Genomic DNA, 16,704 nt, shown 5'->3' on the forward strand with positions numbered 1-16,704 from the left:
GCTTATGCTGCTTTGCTACTCCATTAAAGTGCCAGCTCATAAATTTTTTCTAATGAGTATCTTGTAAGATCTTGTGATAAGTTTCAGACTAGTAGGTACATTCTTAGAAAAATACCAGGCTTAACTAGGTATCGAGCTGTAGAGTTGTTACCCATTAGGTAACTGAGAAGTGGAGATAAAGAATATCTGCAGCTTACAATGGAAACTGCGTATGAAGCCAGGTAATGCTAGACTTCTGTCCTGAGCCCACACACGCGTTCTGTTAGTTCTGAACCGTCTTCAAACTTGCGTAAGCAAGCATCTGTCCTTCAGAAATATACTGTGAAACACAATATTGCGTTGCTGAGTCCTTTTATCTCTTCACAGCAGATAGGCAGAAGGGAGTAAAAATAGTGCTTGGCAACTCGGTTGTGTTTGGGGACAGAGAGTAAGTCTCTCTTAGTGTTATACCCTGAACAAAAATGGTCCTTTCTCTGTGGGTGTGTGTTTTACTTGCCTCTACGTGGTTTAATTTTAATCTGCTGTACGACGTCTGGGCTTCGAGATAAAGTAGTTCTTTATTACCTGTCTTTGTCATTGTTCTTAATATGCACGCTGAGGACTTGAGCTATTTACTGGACCACCAACGATTTCATATTTGTCTTTGGCCAAAGACTTTTCTTCAAACTGTATTTTACCTGAGATAACAGTTGCTAATTTCTGGTTGCTGACACTGGCTTTACTAGAGCACAGAGAACTCCGCAGTGTGAGAAAGACGTAGGTAGAATTGCTACAAAGGCTACAGAAATATCTGAGTTCGTGTTGATGCCATAGTTGGAAAATAAAATTGTTAATCTCCTTTTATTGAAATTATCTCTGTATACCGAAGCACCATTGTTTTTTTAATTCGCTCATTAGAGCAATGCTTCGCTGTTTTTCTCCTCCGCTTACAGCTTACTTTTCCATGCATCAAACTGAAAAGAGGAGGTACAAATGACTCGGCAACAAAGCAAGCAAAGATGTTGAAAACAGTAGCAGCAACAAAAGCATTCTTCAGAAGTGTCTTATTTCTGTAGTGTGACATTCCCTTATCTCTTCAGACACTTCCCACATGATTGTGGTGTTACTTCAAATTCTTTTCAGTATAATCAATCAAGACTGTGTTTAAAAAGAAATGAAAAATCCGCTAATGAAAATAGAAGCATGGCATAGATGACAGGGTAAATGAGAGCTCACCTGAAAAGAGAAACCTACGTTTCAGAGTATGAATTTGAATTTTTCAGGCTAGCCTGATACACAAATCTCTTCTGCATTGGCCTCCCAGTGAAACACAGCAGATACATAAGTTCTTGTATATATCAAAAGCCACTTAGGGTCTACTGAGGAGGTTTCACAATTACTGTAAGACTTGAAATTCTATTTTGAAAAAAATCCAGTGAGGTATGGTGGGTTGTTTGGGGGTTTCTGTATGTATGTATCTCAGTGAATTCTGCCCTGGATATCTGACTTTCTAAGTAGACCTAGTATTCAGCGTAGAAGTACCAAAACATTGGTAATTCTTCCATTGGGGTTTTTAAAATAGAGCAGCAATATTTGAGTACACTTGCTTACATGGTCAGTTTTCAGTTTAAAACCTGCCTTAGAAATTTCAGACAAAGATGCTGGCATCCTTTGAAAAGCACAGAGGACTTGTTTTCTGGGATACAGAAGAGCTATTGGCACTTAGTGATGTCATTACATAGCTTCTGCCTGTTGAAGAACTGTTTCTTCAAACAGTGGATGAACCTTCTCAGTCTTTTATTTCTTTCTGTTTCAGTGCATGAACTTCATAGCTTCTTGGTTTGTACTTTTTTAAGGATAGTAAAATAGTGTGGTGGTATTCTCTTTAAAAAAAAAAACCCAGCAACTTAGTAGCTTTTATCAAATGCTGTAACACAGTATTTGATAGAAGATAATAATGCCTATGTCTTCTGTGTGCGTCTGGCTGGTAACCTGGAATATTCCAGTTTTGTATCCTTAATACCTATGTGATCTGTGAATCAGAGAGAGAATGAACCGTGCAGTTAGACTATACCAAACTCTTGTTCTCTATGTTTTGGGGTGGGCTGGGGCAGGAGGGAGGAGTTTTGTTCTTCACGTACAGAATGCATTTCCTAGGTGTCATGGTTTAACCCTAGCCGGCAACTGAGCACCGCACAGCTGCTCACTCACGCCCCCCTGGTGGGATGGGGGAGAGAATCAGAAGAGTAACAGTGAGAAAATGCATGGGTTGAGATAAGAACAGTTTAATAATTGAAATAAAGTAAAATAGTAGTAATAATAATAAAAGAATATACAAAGCAAGTGATGCACAATACAGTTGCTCACCATACGCCGACCAATGCCCAGCCAGTCCCCGAGCAGCGGCCCCCCCCGGCCAGCTTTCCCCAGTTTATGTACTGAGCATGACGTCACATGGTATGGAATGTCCCTCTGGCCAGTTGGGGTCAGCTGTCCTGGCTGTGCCCCCTCCCAGCTTCTTGTGCACCTCCAGCCTTCTCAGTCAGTAGGGTATGGGAAGCTGGAAAGTCCTTGCCTAGTGTAAGCACTACTTAGCAACAACTAAAACATCGGTGTGTTATCAACATTATTCTCATACTAAATCCAAAACACAGCACTATGCCAGCTCCTAGGAGGAAAATTAACTCTATCCCAGCCGAAACCAGATCACTAGGTTTAATTATGTTTGTTTCTTTGGTAGGATTTTTCCAGTTAAAGATGTACCTGCAGAGCCTGAAGCTCTTACACACTGGTTATATCAACGATTCATTGAAAAGGAGGATCTCTTGACGCATTTCTACGAAACAGGTAGGATGCTATCGAGCAAAGAGAATTGTGCTTTGTTAATGTCTTTTCTTACAAGGATCTCAAAATGGTTTAAGAATGCATATACATTCTTCACACAAATACAATAGATATAATTATCAATACTTCCTATGTGGCAAAAAAAGTATGATAAGAAATTATCTAGGAAAGGTAAATTACCCAGGTAACATTAGAATATAGGGTAGTGTTTGGAAGCTGCCACATTCAAACGGATCTAAGGAAATCCTCTTTTTTTTTCTTCAATAACATAGTTTAGCCATGAAGCCTGCTGCCACAGGATTTCGTTGAGTTGGAATAATTCAGCAAGATTCAAAGAGGTAGTGAACATTTACATGCATAGTAAAAGTATTCAGAGATATGTTAAGTTTGGAGGGGATATAAAACCTTCAGGGTTTAAAATGAGCAAGTTCTTGACTAAAAGGGATTAAGTAAGACTCTTATGTGAGGCAGGTTACTTTATCTGCTTAGTGCGGCTATTTAGCGTGTTCCTCTGGCACTTGTACTGTTAGAGAAAACTGATCTAAATAGTCTGCAGGTCTAATCCAAACCCATAGTCCTCCTCTGTTTCCTGTTAAGCTAAACAGAAAGATGCTATGGTTGGAAGGATCTGGAAGAATTACATAGCGCAAAGTCTCTGGAGTCTTGATCTGCAGCTCTGTGCTGTGAGTACTGGCCTCCTTGTTGTGAGGTACCGAGGATCACTTCTATAATATACTTTCAATGTTAATGGATCAGAGGAATCTAAATAAATTTAGGGCATTAATAACATTACGGAAGGGATACTGCCAAACGTGATCTAAAGTATCAGGTAAATACTTTGAAACTATAGCTGGAGAAGTGTTTCCTCGAGGCTCTTTTTTTTCCATCCAATTGATACTGAAGTATGTCATCTGCCCTCCGGCAGGTAGGGGTGTGTGTGTTCAGAATACAAAACAGAGGAATTCATCAAAATAAAAAAAAGAAAACCCAGAGAGGAAAATACAGAGGGTTTTTTTTAGACATAAAGGAAAGGAAGTTTATCAAACATAGACTGAGTAGGAAGACTCCAGATGAAATAATGCAGCTTGTCTCTGAAGAAAAATAATCTCTTCATTAGCAAGTAGCACAGTTGTTGAGGGGGGGAAATATTGTCTCTTGAATCAACCAAGTTTAATATTCCAGAGTGACTATGTTAAACAAAGACGCTACTTCTATTAGATGATTTATTGGTTTAATTTGGTTTTGAGTGCTTAATTTATCAATGATAGCACTTGAAAAGATTAATGGAATTCTTTAACAACCCAGAGTTGTATTTTGCTTTATGAAATACTGCTGTCACTCATCCATCATTGATGGCAAAAGTCAGACCCTGCTATATAAATTGCATCCAAATGCATATATTGGACTTTATTAGACAAATAAGTTTGTGAATCTGTTTAAAACTACAAGTGTAGTCAATAGGGGGTAAGGAATCCTTGTTATTGAGACATTATTTCACAAATACCATTAAAATAAATCATACCCAAAAAATCTAACTAGACCAGAATTTCAGAGAGTATAATGAATATAATCAGATTTATTCGTTGAAATGCGCTTCCAAAATAGGATAATTGGTTATAATTTGTTAATGTAATCAGTATGAATTAATAAGACATGTTTTAAATGTAAATGCTATGACATAGACCTTATTAGACATAAATTAGCATAATTTAAAGTTACTACCATTTGTGCCAGTTGAGAACTAGAGCTTGCATTGCTTTTGTTGGCTTACTGCAAAAGTGCTGTTACAGTTTTTGGAAACCCCCTGGAAAAGTCCTGAGGCCTAATGTGAGGGGAATCCCTGAAGCTGCTCACGAGCTAGCTTTGTGTTGACATGTTACGTTGTCTCAAGTTGGTGTGGTTTTAAGACTTAGGGTTGTTTCAGCATTTTGATTTTTTTTTTTTTTTACTTTTTTTTAAATACACACTGCTTAGGAACTTCTCTCAGTTCATAAAGCTTTTTGTCAGCATTTTGATTATTTTTTTTTACTTTTTTTTAAATACACACTGCTTAGGAACTTCTCTCAGTTCATAAAGCTTACTTCATAAAGCTGGAGTAACATTTAGTGCTACGTGAAACTTTAAAAGTTTGTATTGACAATGTCACTGGTAGGAATACATTCTTTTGGCATATTTTTATTTGGGAAGAGGAAAAAACAAAGCCTAAAACACCTTTTTCCTTTTTGCTATATTCCTAAGTGTTAAGAACTTTAATGGATCTGGGGAAAACCTGTAATATTAGACCTCTTAAAATTAAACGAAAGAAAGTATCTGCCTAAAATTTGAGCATGAAACTGTCCCATCCTTTCTTACAGGTGCATTTTACACATTTCATCTATAAAATTAAAACTGTTTACAGTTAATATCTGTAGGTATGAGCAACACAAAGACTCCTATTTTAGCAGCTAGTGGAAAGCTTGTATTGGCAAGTTCATGATTTCTCTGAAGTCTTCAGCAGGATAACCTTGAGCACTGCTGTAACACAAATGAGATGACATTTAGCAGGACAAAAAAGCTTGGAGACTAATTAAAAAACCCCCTGTAAACTAGGAGCTTATCGGTTGGAAATGAGTAACTGTATACCGAAGTCATCATGCTCCTCATTCACTCTGATCATAGCCAGCTGGTGTGATGTAGCTAAAAATGTAAGCAATGTCATCCTACCGGGCAACAGGAGAGGGTTGTCACCAGTGCTACGGAAATACTCTTCATTGCACCAAATCTGAAACCTCATCTGGAAATCCTGCGTACAGGTCCGTCATCCCCGTTCAAGAAATATGAATTGAACCGGGAAGAGGGACAGACAATAGGTGCTAAGGTGATTAAGGGGAAGGAGGAGTCGTTTCTGTGAAGGACAACTAAAAGTGCATGGCTTGTCTCAGCTAGGAAAGTGAAGGATCATTTTCTCTGTAAGATACAAGTTGGCTTGGGAGAGGAGGAGGGGGAAGAGACAGTTGCTATCAGTACCAAGGAAAAAGGGAATTTATTTAAACCAAAGGTCAGTGTTGGTGCAGGAAAACAAATGAGCCATGGAAGAACAAATGTAGAGTGGACAAATAGAAGCTTAGCAATGAGAATTACTGGGGAATAAATGGTGTGGCAAATCTGCCCGGGTGTGAAAGTACGTATCAGTGAGAGGAGGATGGGACTCATCAAGGGGTTTTTTAGGGTTGTTTTTTTAGGGTGGTTCTTAGTTGTTTTTTGTTGGTTTTTGTTGTTGGGTTGTTTTTTTTTTTTTTTTAATTTAAGAGCATTCATAGAGGAAGAAGAGCGTTGTCTTAAATGCTTGATTGCAATTCCTCCAGTGATTGCAAATGTGAAGCATAGAGATAAGTTGCTGATGGTATCTAATTGCCCAAATTGTGTGGTTTCTGAGATTCAGAATTGACGCTGCTATATCTTTACTCTTTGAATCATTCATCATCTCCTGTTCTTCTATGAGTAGTTGTGACTCCATAATGCTGCAGCAAGTACATCATCTTCTCTGGTATATTTAGAGTTTTTATATCCACTGTTCAGGACTAACAGCAACAAAGTGGTTCATATCACTTAGGCTTTGTGCATCTCAGTAAAATGTAACGCAAATTATTTAATATGCTGATGTAAATACACAACAAAGTGGTCTTTGTGCATCTCAGTAAAATGTAATGCAAATTATTTAATATGCTGATGTAAATACATGCCAACAGTTTGCTTATGATCATAAAGCTCTGATGTATTCAGACACATGTAATTTAGTGTTTTAAGTCAGAAAAGGTCAAAATAGGGAAAAATTACTTTTTTTAATCGTGTCAGCTGTATCTCCTGCGAGTCTTTCTCATCTGAAGAGACGTTTCAAAAAAATCTTTCTGAAAAACTGAATAGCAAATTGTAATGCTTCCTTAGCCTATAAGGCTGACTGGCCAATGAATGTTCAAACAACATATGGAAACTATTGTTTTTAAAAAAAAAAGGAAGGTGCATGTGTATATGTACCTATATATTCAAGGGGAACCTTGAGTGTGTGTGTATTGCTTCTTCACAGTATACAAAATCATTACCAAACAGCTGTAAAGTTTAATGTGGAGTCCATTCAATTTGATCATACGGACATTAACATAACTTCAAAAATAACACAGAAAACTTAGTTGACAGTCGGATCTCCCTGCAAAGTTGAGGATGGCTGCTTTTAAGGAATGCTTTGAAGTTTATGCTTAAAGTTTAAGTTTATATCCAAATGAAATGAAAATTGTTCTTAATAATAAAGAAAAGAGTGTGGTTTTTTAAATTTTCTTGAAGATAACTGATAATGGCGGAGAGTCTTTTGAAAGTTTAACAGCATAATACAGAAGTAACCGATTAATTGTTTGTGGGCACTGTTGCTGGGACAAACAGTGACAGTAAAGAATCGTGCATTAAGGCTATCGTTCCTGCTGCAGAAGCATTAAATGTGTTTTCTTTTCTCTTTTAGGAGCTTTTCCTCCACTACAGGGTCAAACAAAAGCTATTTCTCGGGAGATGACCCTCAGTAACCTGTGGCTAGTCGGCATACAATCACTTGCGTTTTTGTCAGGCGGTATGTGGTACTGCATCTTTCAGTATTTTTATCATTGCCTGTTTTAAAAGTGGAATGGGACCTGAGGACACAATGGGAATCCAGGCTCTTGCAAATGAATATCATGTTGTATGTGCAAATGCGAATATTCAAGAGTAAAGGAAAATACTGGACGGACTCTTACCTCTCTTTGGGGAAATTTTAAAACTCCACTAAAAGTGAAGATCAGTAACATAGTGACCTGATGATGTATTATTTTAAGAATTGTCTGTATTTTTAAAAATGTATACTCTCACCCACACTTAAGCAAATTCAGCATTTGGACAAAAGGTGCAATCGTACAACCACCGTAGAAGAATGTCTGTGACAAGAAAGCTCTGTCACCACAAGTATTTCTTGGCATTGTAGTTAGAGCTCAGAAAATTCAGCAACTTGTCTCTTCAGTAGTCTGTACAGCATTGGTGTGGTAGAGATTCCTCATTTGCACAAACTTGTACTTTATTGCAACTCATTGTGCTGGAGTCAAAGATACTCGGCAGAGCTGGTGGCGGTATCTTTGCGGCTACGCAGTCAGCAGTTGTTGTATTAGACACATTGATCTAAAACCAAGACCCAAATAAGATCCAGCGTCAGGTGTGTTTTGTGAGGAATCAGTCCTCAAAAAAGCATTGCAGCATCATCGTGTGATTAAAAACTATCCACATTTGATGAATCAGCCCATCCCTGCTGTGGTCTTACCATCAGCTCTCCGAATTCCGTGTGCTACCAGTATCTCATCGTATGAGGAAACTTGGAAAATATAAAGTCCCTTGGTTTATTTTTCCCTTTTTGTTCAGAATGCATCTCAACGATCACTATCAGTTTTCACAATGCACTTTTGAAGGTGAAAATACAGTGAAGGAAAGACATAAAACTTAGGGAATAGGGGAAAGCTTTATTTGTCACGCATTGGAAGCCAGAGCAATTCTAGCTGTTTCTGAAGGTCTGCTGGTGCTGCTGGTGATTTTTAGCCACCTTTGTATTTTGTATACTGCAGTCCAACCAAGGTGACCTTTGAGTGGTTTATAGAGGCCTTTTTCTCCCCGCTAGTTGCAACAGCGCTAAATATACTTGTGGGAGAGTTTAAATAATTCAATGCCAACCATCTTAATGTTTTGCTAAGGAGTAATAGAAGAAAAACTAGTTTCTTAAATAGAAAAAATAGGTATAATTGCTATCATAAATCTATAGGAAGATACTACTGTGGAAAAAAAAAAAGTATGGTAAATACTCTGAATAACTACATGGAGGGCAGTATTAATTAGCGTACCACTGTGCTAAAATCTTACTGGAAGAGGGATGAGTTGAATTTAAAGGCAGACGGGAACAGAAGACACGTTCGGATGTGTAACATAGGATACTTTTGAAAGGATGTCTATGATGTACTGTCTTACTTCTGGCAGGTCTAGTTGGCATCGTGTTTATGTGATTATACACAGATTTGAGAGCTGTTCCTAAAATAAAACTAATCTCTCTAAATACAAGCAGGATAGCCAGAACTTCAGATGTTGGCACACTGCCTTTTACAGAGTAATTTTACTGAGAACAAAGTAAGCCCTCAGTAGTTTTGGCTCCGAGTTAGCAATATTGATCCCCCTTCTCTCTCCCTTTCCTGCTACATGAATCACGGTGGGTGGTGTGCAGAATACAAAACCTAGCCAGTGTTCCCTTTGCGGGGGGGGGGAGCTAAGAGCATACCAAAATACGAGGCAATGCCAATTTCCCTGACTTAATGGAAAAATACCTAGTCAAATATGCCACCCCTGTCCCCCCAAAAGCAGTAGTTTTATCCCGAGGTAGCTCAGTGGGATGGCTGCAAAATGATACACCATAGTAAGTTCCCTGAACTATAAGTCCCCTCATGGACGTGAAAGAACCACTGCAGCTGGGAGGCAAAGGACGGGGTTGCCTACAGTGTAATGTTTTAGGTAAGATACTGTTTCTAAATCCCTTCTCTTTACACCCAGTCACACACCTGAATTCTGGTGTAACGTAAAATCCGTTTAAAAAGAGGTATGCCCTGAAAGGGAGGCAGTCTTGGGAGTATGTTTTTCTTCCTGTTGCTCTTGTACATTGGCTAAAGTACAGCTGATGGAATGAATGTATTTAATCTGCCATTTTACAGGAGGGTGTTCGGGGCAGCCCGGTGCCGTTACCGTGTAAGTGGTTACGTCTGCTGCACGTGGGCGTAAATGGACCCTCAAAACTGCAAAATGCAGATGCAGGCTACTCGTTTCTGTCCTCTGCCAGGTGGCTTGATCAGAACCACAGAGATGCCCATAGTACAGCTGGTTTTATTTTGAGCTAGGACAGACTGGAGTGATATAAAAAGGGAAGTTTATATAAGCAGATTGCACAGCAGTAACTCGCATCAGGAGGTTGTTCTTTGTAGACCCTGTGAATTCCATGTCAGAGCATACTGTTTTTTCAAATGCAGTACATTTTTTTTTATCCACACACACCACACACCCCCCCCCCCCCCCCCAGTGGATTGCAGTCAATAGTGAGTGTTCACATGCTGCCTAAAGAAATTAGTAATGCGCAATAATGTTTCAGATAATCATTTGATTTATCTGGTCCTGTTCATTTTCAGTTTGTTCCTCCATAGTTCTTACTATTGCGAGACATTTGTTTTCACGCACTGATTGTTGTTTTGGTAGGGTGAGTAAATAGTATTAGGTCTTAGGCTTCTTTCCTGCCTGCACTGAAAAATGTGAAGAGAGCCTGACGTTGTGTCTCCTTACGGCTGAGTTGCTGTAGATGACAGTGGAATGAAACCGTTCTTAAGAAACTCGGAAGTACCTTCCCAGCATGAACTTGGATGCTGCTTCATGAAAGAGAATAAGTTGGATAAAAGAAGCTTTTCTATTAGGGGAAAAACATAAGAAGTATACAATAGATAGGAAACGCTGTGCTAAAAATACCATGCTGGTCAAGACTGTTTGGAGCTTAGCAGGCTGGTTTGTAAAATGTAAATTCCTGTCGGTTGCAGTTCAGTTCTACCTTCTGGCAGTCGGCCAGCGTTACAGTTGTAGTGGGCGTTTTGCTGCGCCATCCATGGGCTTCCTCTTCTGAAGAGTTCAAAATGCGTTTGCTAGAAAATGATGTTAGTGAACCATACAGTTGATCACAAAACGGTTAATTAACATAACTTTGAATTTATATTAGGAGAAATATAAGGGAGGACTGTATAAAGTGATACAGAATGAAAAAATTACAGAAAAAATGCTAACTGAAAGCTGTTGCACACGGAAGTGAGAACATAGCGATATAAGTGTATTGCGAATAAAGATGGTTCTCTGCCAGGGTTGCACACAAAACATCTGTACGTTTCTATGTTTAATTGTTCATAAACAAGTTGTTACAATTGAAACGATGCAGGTCCTAACGGTTTAGCATTACTGCTCTTCGAATCCCATTACGTGGAGTATCTGCCTATTCACAACGAGCAGCGTTTTCTTCAGTGCCCTTTGGTGAGCGCACCTTCCTTACAGGTTCTCTAGTATTTTATGTACGGTTCTATCAAGCTTTTCAACAATGATGTCGCTTGCAGGAGGGATTTTTTTTTTTTTTTAAGTTGCTCTTACCAGATTTTGAAAAGCAAGATTTCAATTTACCAGGCTCACTGGAAAATTAAAAGCTTCCTTCTCCCTCCTTCACCCCCAGCATCAAAAATAAGATGCATCTTATTGCAGTAAAAATGCAATGATCACTGTGGTACTGTTCATTAGTCACTTGTTTTGCAAATGATGTAACTGGTTTTTTTTCTGTCTGACACTGCCATAAAGTGCTGTTAACTTTTTTCACCTGTTTGTACAAGATAATACAGATACCGATCACTGTGTGTGACAGGATTCAACTGCTCCACTTTGCCTTGACATAAAATTTTGGGACCAAAGGTACTTAAAACTGGCATTTCCAAATCACAAGACTGGGGTCGGGTGCATTCTCTTGATAGTCAGCTGGAGATTTTGTGGTGATCTGATACAATCACACAAAATAATTACACATCTGGGGTACTGTATTGTTTGGAAATAATGGAGCCATATGAAATAAAGGATTATTTTGCAAAATTGCATATTTGATAGTTTTTACACTTTTTTTAAAAAAAAAGAACAATTGGAAGAGCAAAATTGAAACCATACTCTGGTTTAAAATGTCTGCATACGTTATGAACACTTCTGAGCAGCTTTATTTTTCCTGTAAAAACTGTAGACTACCTGGCTGTGATACAAAAGAAGTCTTTAAAAGGATTCTATGCATTTTAAAGTTAAACCTTTTATTTTATCATTGGATGATGAAGTAATTATACACCGAACAACTGTCCTATTAAAGTGAGTTAGTTCCTTAAAATTACTCTATAATGGTGTTCATTTTGTATGATGAAAATTCGCTTTCTTGATACCAGTTATTTTCACCTCCAATTTTCTCCTTCCCTCCTGTGTTACCTGCATCTTTGTTTTGTGTGACAAAACGGGTGCAGAAGCCTGTAGTGACTCTCAATGATTTTGCAAAGGGCTGGCCATGTTTGGAATTATTTTATGGAATTTATTTCATTGGATTTTTTTATCAAATCTTTCCAGCAGCCAAGATGTCTTTCAGAAATGTAGATGGGTACCAGAAGCGGCGTTTCTCTACAGAGATTTAGGTGTCTTTTCCCTTTTTTTTTTTTTTGTTGTGTTGGGCAAAAATAAAGGCAAAAATAAAGTTGATTTTTTTTTTTTTTCAAGATTATTTCATGTGCTTCTAATCTTTAACAGATGAGATGACTTTCTTTGGTTGTATTTATTGTGCTTATATCCAATAGATACACAATCTCTATTGTGCTTACCATAAACACAACAAATAGCAAAATGACACTTTGGTTCGCTCTACAACTGCAGTGCTAATTTGTGATAGATAACGTTGCTTATTAGAGCTCTCATCAGGAAGGACACGGAGACAAATGTTCCTTTGCCAGAAGCGGTAAGGGGAGGAGTGGAGCAGTAAGGAGGAGGGGGGAAAGCAGCTTCTGCAGCCCTCGCTCACTCCAGCACCCGCTGGGAACTTTGCCGGCGCTCAAGCTACAGAGTTTCTCCGCAGGTCCCTGCGTAGCAATGATTCCCCTTGAAGTCTCTGAGAGTTGAGGGCGCGCCAAGAGCAGAACCTGGGCCCCCATCGACCCTGGATTGCCACCATCCTAGAAAGACATGAATCCAACCTTTTTGCGAGCAAGGCTGTAATCATTTTGTAGATAGGTATATTTTTCTAACAGCGAGTGGTCTGTTTTTAAACAACTTCAGCTAGGCAAAGCAATATCGAGTGGAACAGCGCCGTTCATTCTGTGGCCCTGGCATCTCTCGCTACCGATAGCTCTTAGCTCTGCGTCACCTTCCGTGTTAACTGCCGGTGTGGAATACCGCAACATACAACAAAGGACAAAGGAACTCCTTGGAGCGTAGTAAGACATCTCGCACAATTTCCAAAACAGCGCCATGGTTGTAGTTACGTCTACCTCTTCGTTTCCCTTCTGGGTTTTGTCTTGTTTCTCTGTGAGGGGTGGGGGGAATCGGGGAGGGAGAAAGTGGGAGGGGAAACTTGAAATCTGAATATAAGATGCTGGTGGGGGATCCAGTGCTTACCAGCCGTGTTGTCATATTGGAAAAGCCATTGTTTTTAATTCCTGCCTAGTATGAAATGTTTGTTTTAAAGAAATCCTTCCTGCCAGAAAGAAAAATGTATTTTTGAAAAGAAAAAAAAAAAAAAATCCCTCTTTTGGCTATGAGAATGTCAGCTGTATGAGTTGTGGCCATATCATGACAGGCTGATCAGACATAAATAAATTTTTATCTCTCAGGACTCTGTCTTGTATTTTTACTCTTCTGGTAACTGTCACAGCTTTTCTGAAAGGATGCTCTGCATTTTTAAGTATCACTAATTTCAGCTGAGCAACAAATAAAAAAGGTACGTGAATGTCGTGTGCATGCTCCGGTTTACAACTCATCTCTTGTTGAGTTAAAGAAGAAAAAAAAAAAAGCACCCTGTGAAATGTACTGAAAGGCCTGCTGCAGGTTAGCTCAGGGCACAGGGGATTGCTGCGGTTAGGTTCCAGTTCCAGGTGTTTCTCTCCCTCTGTCCCTCCCTGCCTCTCCGAGAGCTGCTGTGAGCTTCGAATATACTATAAAACAGCGTGCTTAGCCCATGGGGCACGCGGAGTGAGTACATGACTTTCTAGCTGATTGTAAATGGGCGGCTTCTCTTAAAAGAAATTGCGGAGTAATGGGCAGAGCTGTAAGAATGGGGCTCACAGTGGACCAGGAGTCTGAAGTGCGGGCAAAAACGGGCGCCTGAGATGGTCAGACATGTTACGCGCTGTACTTACCTTTACTTTTGAGATCACAGTGTCTCCCCCTGCAAAAAAGTCTGTCTTGTTGGTATCTTTATATAGATAGAATCCATTAGGACTTAAATTTCCCATATGTCCTTAAGTTCTCTGCGGAATAAGGAAGAGCTCTCTCTGGTCAGTTGTCCTTTCTAGCGTCAGTCTGGTTTTGTACTGAGTTAGCCGGTTGGTTTGATTAAGACTTCTCCATGAGGTTGGAGAAGTGATGCATCAGGAACCTCAGAGCAGCTAGTGCTAGCATCTAGTGCAGCTGAATAAAGATGCTTATATTTTTACTTTAAAAAAAACCCCAAACCTTGTAGAATTTGTTGTAAATGATACTAAAGCACAAGTACTAGAGGCTGACAAGAATGGATAGGTTGATCCATGCGTGTTAAAGATGGCAAGGAGCTCACTGGGTTGTGATGTACAGATTTTTTTGGAAAATGGGGAAAGTGGACGTTGTGACAGCGATAAATAAGATCAAACTCCAGGTCTGTACGATGAGTCAATAATAAGCTAACCTCAGTAAGGCCAGTCAGCGTGGCTTTGCTAAACAAAACTACAATACTAAACTTGATGAGATGGCAAATGTGGCCAATTGTGTGATAGAATATAGTTGAGGCTTTGTAACCTCACTTGAGAATCTGAAGGAGAAATTGCTTTTGAAGAGAAAATTTTCCATTTGCAGTTAACTAGTATAATTCTCTGCAGATCTGTTCAACGATACACAATATTTTCATAAATGGTATAAATACATTTTTTTTTATTCTACCAATTTGTTATTTATGAGGACAAGTCACTGACTAGTCCAAATCGCTTAGTAAAGAGTGTGTGACAGTAAGCATCCTAACAGAGGCAAAAGGAAGGTCACCTAGCCACAAGGATTAGATGAAGAGTCTTATCAGGAAGAGAAATTGTCCCAGAAGACGGTGACAGTGAACTGTCAGTGAGAGACTCTGGCAACGGATGGCTGCATACGAGTTTCCATTGTAAATAAATACGTATATATAAATCAAAGGGCAGATTTGACCCTTTGAGCAGATATGCCAGGTAGGAGCAGAGGGCAGTAGGATTTCTGTCTGCAGCATTAGTGAGACCATATATTGAATATTGACTCAAAATGGCTAGACAAGATGGGAGAAAAGAAATTTCTAAACCAGTCTCTCCCTCCCCACGGTGTTCTTGCTGCTAGGTTAGGCCTGGCTGGCTTTGAGTTGAAGTAAGTGCTGCCCAGTCCCTTAGTAAGGTTTTCTTCACCTCTGAGGGGTGGCTGGCTGCTCACGGCTCCTTCCAGCTGTCTCGCCTTTGGTGAAGCTGCACACTCCCAGCTCCGAGCTGTGGCTCTCTAACTCATCTGCTTGTTATACCTGGACCTTCTTTTTTTCTCCTTGCCCCGCAATCTTGGTTGTTTTTTTAGGGAAGGTTCATTCCCCTTCATCCACTGGCTCTCCCCTCAGAAGCAGCAGACTCCATCACACAAGAGGTTAGAAGTTGAAACTTCAGGTTCAGATGCGACAATGTTAAAGAGTGCTGCTGATTAACTTCTGTCCCATCCTCCCCTACCTCCAGGAAGGCCAGTCAGCAAGCCTGCTCCCTTTTTCGTGCACCCGTTTCCTTTCCTGAGGAGGTGGTGGGTGCAGCAGCACTGTGGAACCCAGCCTGCCAGTGCTTTCCTCCAAGGTGAAGCTGCTGCGTTTTCTTCTCCCTCCATGCTTTTGAAAATACTGAAGATGCTTTTGTTCTTGTTGTTCTTGTTGTGTTCCCTCATCTCTGTGTTTTTCTTAGGCTGACACGCTGGGTCTTCCTCATCAGCAAGTATGTGAAGAGGAGAAACCCAGACCTAGTAGATAGGAGCTGTCCCTCTGCACCCGTATCTTGAAGTGCATGAGACTGTTACGTGTCCTTCTGAAAAAAAAAAAGGGACCTCCGTCCACTGGACGAGGCAGTAGTTTTCCTGCAATGAAAATGGCAAACTTAAAATCTGTAGAACAGAACTGATAGCTTGGGTTGTTTGTTTTTTTTTTGCCGCTGCTTTGACTAAATACTCCCTTGCAGCTGGTAAAAGTAGTGGAACGTTTTACGTGCAGCGCTCTGCTCTGTTACGCCACAGCCAATGACTTACGGGGCCTACGCTTGACAAGCACAATTTTAAGATCCTTCAGAGCTGAACCTCTCGTGCTATAATTGGGGTGGGGTTGTTTTTCCAGGAAGTTTCTTAGCCAAAACTGATGACAAAAATAAGTATTCTTTTAATAGACCAGTAGCGTCTTAAAATTAAGTTCCGTTAATTGCCTACAAGCCTGCAGTAGTACTTGCTGAAACAATGTCGATGAACCAGTGCTGGATTACTTTCTGGCAAATAAATTTTCTACTTCTGTTTATTCCAATATTGAGTACTGATTCCTTTGTCACTTAAAGTTGTAGCCGATGGGTTTTGTTACTCCAGCCATCGCCCTACGGTAACACTAACAGGATACGGTATGTGGTTTATGTTTGCACTATAGCTGTTGTGTAACACTTACAACAGCAGTATGTTTTGCAGACAACTCAGTATTTGCTAAGCGGGCAGAAAAACGTGTATGGGAGGACAGTCCAAAGGTTGCCTGTGACACCTACTACCGTGTGCCTCTTACACAAGCGTCTCGGGTATGCCGAGAGAAGGATCTAGATCAGGATCGGCTTTTAGCATTAGTCATCAAGTAAACCGCACACACACACAAAACGAAGCTATACCAACCCAACCCTTAAAAGACCCCAGAAAGAGCCAATTAAAGCTACAGAGGTAATCTGGAAAAACTTCTTTTAGTGGAAGAATAAAGTCTAGTCTGCTTAGTTTCTCCCAGGGTAAGTAAAATACAATTCTATTATGTACAAGACCTCGGCAGGTACTGCCAGTCGTGGACTC

At 39.9% G+C, this 16,704-nt stretch overlaps 1 protein-coding gene across 1 annotated transcript in view; it reads left to right on the top strand.

Annotated features, from left to right (window-relative positions):
- LPGAT1 (lysophosphatidylglycerol acyltransferase 1) overlaps nt 1–13,272 on the top strand; it is a 68,556-nt gene extending 55,284 nt beyond the window's left edge. Inside the window, exons 6-7 of the mRNA XM_009279598.2 lie at nt 2,720–2,826; nt 7,313–13,272. Of these exons, the coding sequence (XP_009277873.1) occupies nt 2,720–2,826; nt 7,313–7,464 (259 nt within the window). The 3' untranslated portion in view covers nt 7,465–13,272. The remainder of the gene's footprint in view (nt 1–2,719; nt 2,827–7,312) is intronic.
- The last annotated feature ends 3,432 nt before the right edge of the window (nt 13,273–16,704 follow it).

Source organism: Aptenodytes forsteri, unplaced genomic scaffold (assembly GCF_000699145.1).
Source record: "Aptenodytes forsteri isolate BGI_AS27 unplaced genomic scaffold, ASM69914v1 Scaffold195, whole genome shotgun sequence".
Classification (NCBI taxonomy): domain Eukaryota; kingdom Metazoa; phylum Chordata; class Aves; order Sphenisciformes; family Spheniscidae; genus Aptenodytes; species Aptenodytes forsteri.